Source organism: Lissotriton helveticus, chromosome 8, assembly GCF_964261635.1.
Source record: "Lissotriton helveticus chromosome 8, aLisHel1.1, whole genome shotgun sequence".
NCBI classification, from domain to species: domain Eukaryota; kingdom Metazoa; phylum Chordata; class Amphibia; order Caudata; family Salamandridae; genus Lissotriton; species Lissotriton helveticus.
The window spans coordinates 1618786728-1618789495 of NC_136069.1; the positions used below are offsets into that span (position 1 = coordinate 1618786728).

General features: G+C 38.9%; 1 protein-coding gene across 1 annotated transcript; it reads left to right on the forward strand.

Moving 5' to 3' along the window:
* Nucleotides 1-225: 225 nt before the first annotated feature.
* Nucleotides 226-1164, forward strand: LOC144774005 (olfactory receptor 52P1-like). The gene has a single exon (XM_078659048.1). The coding sequence runs from the start codon at nt 226-228 to the stop codon at nt 1162-1164; it is 939 nt and encodes a 312-aa protein (XP_078515174.1).
* The last annotated feature ends 1604 nt before the right edge of the window (nt 1165-2768 follow it).

Genomic DNA, 2768 nt, shown 5'->3' on the forward strand with positions numbered 1-2768 from the left:
TAACATAACATATGCTGAGTTTTTGCAAGCAGGGGTGAGACATATCAACACAAAGGTCACCTTCGCTTAAGAGATACTGCCTCATTTTCCAGTGGCCCGCCTATTCTTTTCTCCAGACTCCTTGGTAAATGGGCTTCATAGACTCCAGCACAGCATTATTCGAGATTTCCAAATTTGTAAGACATACAAATTTACTTACAAGGAATTTCACCAGACTCACTTACTATGAATATCAGTATTCCATTCTTCATACTCATGGGAATTCCAGGGTTGGAAGATTTTCATATTTGGTTTGCTTTCCCTTGGAGTGTTGTGTACATCATCACTGTTGCAGCTAACCTTGCAGTTCTTTTCTTCATAAAGAGAGAAGCAGGCCTTCACCAGCCCATGTATCTTTTCCTATGCATGTTGTTATTCACAGATCTTGTGTCGTCCAATGCATCTCTGCCAAAGATGCTGCTGCTCTTTTGGTTCAACTCAAGGGAGATCAGTTATGAGGGCTGTCTCATCCAGATGTTCACGGTCCATTCTTTTGCCAACATGGGATCAGCAGTTCTTCTCGCCATGGCCTTTGATCGCTATGTAGCCATATGCCATCCTCTGAGATACATCACCATCTTGACCCATCAAGTGATAGCCCTAATCGGATTTATGGTAGTTTTGAGAGGAGTCCTGCTTGTGCTTCCATATCCCCTTCTTGTACGGAGACTGCCTTTCTGCAGAAGCAATGCAATTGTCCAGGCATACTGTGAGCACATGGCGGTAGCAAAACTCGCCTGCGCTGATGTTACGGTTAACTTCCTGTATGGATTGTCAGCGGTTTTGTCTGTGGTAGGCTTGGATGTGCTCTGTATCATCATCTCCTATCTAATGATTGCTAGAACAGTCTTGATGTTGCCATCAAAGGAGGCCCGGTTCAAGGCCTTCAACACATGTGTCTCACATATTTGTGTCATTTCAATATTATACTGTCCTGCATTTTTCTCTATCATTACCAACAGGTACAGTACCAAGATTCCTCTTCACGTTCAAATTCTCCTATCCAATATTTATCTGGTTCTTCCCCCAATGCTGAACCCAATTGTGTATGGAATTAACACAAAACTGATTCGTGTAAAGATATTGGCATTTTTTCATCCACACAAGATCTTTCGAATGGATTAAACATCCCTGCTCTTTTGAAAAGACTGTTAATAAAAGGTCCAATATCCATGCTAGCATTTTTGGAATTTTTCAGCTTCCTGGATATAGAGTACCTATGATTAATAATGTTGAATTCCAGAATATTGTGTTAAATTGGCAAAGTCCATGGGTCTGCTCATTTTGCTGAGCCAAGCAACCCAGGACACAAAACCACTGCACTGCTGCAAGCCCAAATGAGACTTGAATCAACACATACCTGTAAGGAGAATGGTAGGGAGGCATTCAATATTACAAACCAATTGATTGCAAGGAAGAACACACCTAGATATCTTCCATGCTAGCAGTGTATGGATTTTGTCAGTGTGACACTTATTGCATTAATCAAGCTAAAACCCATGCCGAACACATTTAAGTCCTGATTTAAATCTTGGCACTTGGTATGTTTCTCTGCCAGGCGATGAAGTAAATGATCCCTTGTAGTAACTTGTAACAGATTATAACCTTGTTTAATGTTCATGCCCGCCACCAGGAGTATTTATAGAGTTCTGTGCTGGGCAGATAAAACATCTTGTGTAATATGTTTTTCAAATGCAAACATAGATTACAAGCATCACAATATGTCCAAATCATTTTTATTTTGGGAGTCAATGCAACTGTTAAAATAAAATGAATGGATTCATCCCTAGGTGTGCTGAAATTTAAATTCCAGCGGCAGAGCTTTGTGCAATTCACAACATTGGTAAATATCTAACACGATAAAGATTTAATTTTATACCAACCCCGACTGGGCGCTGATTGCCGATGAACCTAAACGGTCATTCGGCTTCAACACCATACAAGTATCTCCGATTCAAGTTAATTTCACTTATCACAATTCGCCCTGACGAAGTTCCTAAGAGGCAAGAGGAACGAAACGCGTTGGCTGTGCCTATGTTTTATGAATAATTTTTGAATAAAGAAGAAGAAAATCTACATTACCATTTCTATTTTGACTTCATTTGAGTGCACCTTCCACTTTGTTGTTTGATTTTGATATTTGACTGAATAGACTTTTGTTGCTTGAAATATTTATTAAAGAAATAACTTTAAAAAAACAATGTCAGGACTGGGAATGGCAAAGACAATTGGATTTTGAGTGGGGACTAAATAATTGTAAAAGTGTATCAAAGTCACAAAATAAAACAACAAATGATTGTTTTCTGTATATATTATGCATTTTTGAGGGAAGAACGTAAAGCATGTAATTCAGTGTGCTTATGGGATGCAAAGTTGTCATCACGGATTCCTGTGCATGCACTCCATTGGAGACAGAATAATTCACCAACCACCCAAATATATGAGGTGAGAATTAAACACTCCTCAGAGCGGAGTTAACACCCTCAGTGTGTATATTATAATGCACTGGTAACAATAGGGCTAGCAAATGGATGCAATATCTAGCTAGACCAAATAAAATACATTGTTAATGGCCCTTTAAAGAGGAGGTGATCATCTTGTGCATTGCTTATGAGGTACGTATTTATACATTTCAAAGGTTCCCCCAAATCTATTTAGTTATATGATACCTGGTAACAGAGCAACTAGTAACTCACAATGAAAATTAGATTTTATGAAAGCCATTGTTT

Coding starts and splice junctions, on each gene's coding strand:
- LOC144774005 (XM_078659048.1), top strand. CDS start 226: ATGAATATCAGTATTCCATTCTTCATACTCATGGGAATTCCAGGGTTG.